The sequence below is a fragment of the Athene cunicularia genome, assembly GCF_003259725.1.
Source record: "Athene cunicularia isolate RWA chromosome 1 unlocalized genomic scaffold, athCun1 chr1_part2, whole genome shotgun sequence".
NCBI lineage: Eukaryota > Metazoa > Chordata > Aves > Strigiformes > Strigidae > Athene > Athene cunicularia.
The window spans coordinates 1,117,382-1,120,146 of record NW_020799092.1 but is presented as its reverse complement, the minus strand read 5'-3'; the positions used below and the strand labels follow the sequence as shown (position 1 = coordinate 1,120,146).

At 47.4% G+C, this 2,765-nt stretch overlaps 1 protein-coding gene across 1 annotated transcript in view; it reads right to left on the bottom strand.

Annotated features, from left to right (window-relative positions):
- The window catches only part of CYTH4 (cytohesin 4), a 21,041-nt gene extending 18,756 nt beyond the window's left edge, over window positions 1–2,285 (bottom strand). The window contains 1 exon segment of the mRNA XM_026862893.1: window positions 2,251–2,285. Coding sequence (XP_026718694.1) covers window positions 2,251–2,285 — 35 coding nt within the window.
- Between the last annotated feature and the right edge of the window lie 480 nt (window positions 2,286–2,765).

Below are 2,765 nucleotides of genomic sequence, written 5' to 3'. Positions count from 1 at the left end.
GGGGGGGGGGGGGGGGAAAGGAAGTTCTTGATTCAGAAAACCCATCTGATTCAGGAAGTGGTTTCATTTTAAAGGAAAGATTCCTCCTGTGATAATTCTGCAGCAGGTGGGGGGGGATGGACACTCCAAAATTGGAGGATGGTTGATGGAGGGGAGAAAAGAATTTCTTCTCCCCGCCTGCCCCCCCAGCTCACTAAGTGACTTGTACTCAGAGTCCTGCTCTTTTTTTTTTTTCTTTTTTTTTTTTTTTCCCCCCAAGCAAACCGTTTTTCTTGGGAAGCCTTTAAATAAGGATGGAGTGAACTGAGAAGGAATGAATTACTCTCTCAGGTTTAGTAATACTCCTGCTGGTGTGAGACCTGGCATTAGCCAGACAGTTTTGAAGGCACTTACGCTGCTCTGTTCACCTGCAAATCAGAGAGGTGCTCTTTTCCTCCATCACCTCCACACAGCCCCAGAAGGCTTTACACTTCTCTTGAGTTCAATTTGGTTGCCATGTGATTTATGTGGTAGATCTCTGATGTAGGCAATGTGGGAAAAAAGAAGCATGCACGAAGGCACTATGTCAGAGCCATGAACTGGTCAAGGCAAAATTCAAACCAGGTGTGATACCCAAACTGGCCTCTTGTCTTCTATAGCAGGACTGAAGGTGTAGAGGGACGACTCTTCTCCATGTATTTACCTCTGAAGCACTCTACATCCTTAGCTCCCTGACCTGTTGCTGTCACAGCAGGCCTTGAGCAGAGCAGCAAAAGAGGTCCAGACTTTTACCTAATGTGCTGGGTTTGTGTGCATGGTGGGGGGTTATGGTAGCGGAGGAGGGGGCTACAGTGGTGTCCCCTGTGAGAAGCTTCTCAAAGCTCTCCAGACTCCATGTTGGACCCACCTCTGTGCCAAGGCTGAGCCAGTTAGTGATGGTGGCCACACCTCTGTGATAACATATTTAAGAAGGGGAACCTGGGAGAGGGAGTTGGAGTTGTGAGGAGGACACCTATGCAAACACTGAGGTCAGTGGAAGAATGGAGGAGAAAGGGGGGGGAGGTGTACCGGTGTAGAAACCTCATTGCAGCCTGTGGTGAGAGGGCAGGCTGTCCTGCAGCCCATGGAGGTCTATGGTGGAGCAGATGCCCACCTGCAGCCCATGGGGGACCCCACACCAGAGCAGGTGACTGTGCTCAAAGAAGGCTGGGACTCTCTGGGAAGAAGAACCCTCTGCTGTTGTAGTTCAGTGCTGGGAGGGTTGCAACACACAGGAAGGATCCATGCTGGAGCAGCTCCGGAAGAGCTGTGGCCCGTGGGAAGGACTTATGTCAGAAAAAGTTTGTGGAAGACTTCCCCATGAGATGGACACTACACTGGAGCAGGGGAAGAATGAGAGAAGTCCTCCCCCTGAGGAGGAAGGAGTGGCAGGACTGATTGCATACCCCATTCCCTTCCCCCTGTGCTGCTGGGGAGAGGAGGTAGAGAAACTGGGAGCAAAGCTGAGCCTGGGAAGAAGGGAGGGGTGTGGGGAAGGTGTTTCTAAGATGTGGTAATGCTTCTCATTGACCTACTCTGTCTGTTAAGTGTTGTTAATGTTTAAATTAAATTGATATTCCTTTTCTTCCCCTGACAAATCTGTCTTTTGCCTGTGACCATAATGGGTGAATCATTCCTCCCTATCCTCACCTGAATTCTCAAGCCTTTTGCTTTATTTTTTCCTTCCTGTTCCTGAGGGGAAAGGGCTGAGTGAGTGGTTGTGTGGTGCTCAGTTTCCCTCTGGCATCAAACCATGACACTACCACATCAGAGGAGAATTCACTGCCCCACAGTCCAGCTCAGTGTCCCAATTGTTGCACTGGGCCTGGGTCCAGCATATCACCTCCAGTCCTTCCATCATTGTTTTCCACAAAAGAATTGTTTCAGCAGTATTGCAGCTGACATCAAGCAGACTTGCCAACTTAAATCTTTCTGTGAAAGACCTGATCTTGTCTGCCTCAAAAGAAGGTGACATATATAAGCAGCTTGATCTCCTTATACATGGGTCTGTGGACAGAACAAACCATAAGCGCCCTGCAAACACCAACAGATGCCTCTGTGCACTGCAGAAGTACTCTCAGCCACTCTGACAGAGAGCAATGCAAAAGCTGTACCTGTGTCTCTAATCCATACTTGTTTCATCTCTTAGTTCCTTGATGCTTCCTTCTTCTCACAGCTTTTCCTGAAAGTCTGTTGGAATCCCTGACTTCTCTGGTTTGTGATCTTACCTACTTTTTCAGTTCAATGATCATCTCCACTATGTGCATTCTCCTGGTTCTGGTAGCCTTGTTTTAACAGTGGTTGGCCTTGATGCACATTAAATGCTTTCAGCTATTTCATTCAGAGGAGTCTGAATGGGAAATGCACTGTTAAAAAAACTCCATAAATCTTTTTCATGTAAAAATGAAACACCTGTGAGATGTCTTCTCATGAGGGTACACAAGAAGTGAGACAGTACTGTATAATTAAACTAAGCCTAGAACATCTCCCATTCTTTCTAAAGTGCAGGGTGAGTATGTCTCCCTCTCTAGGTCCTTAGTCTCCTACTCATTCACATGGTGCACAAACTAGTTTGGTTCCAGGCTTACCGTGGTGCAAAACAACCAGTTCCTCTCTTGAGGAAATCTAGACCCAGATGATAGGTAAGTATCCCATACAGGCAATACAGATCTGTACTGAACTCAGGTAGATACCAACGCTATCCCAGCCAGAAATGTATCTGGAAATGCCTTTAAGAGAAATAAGGC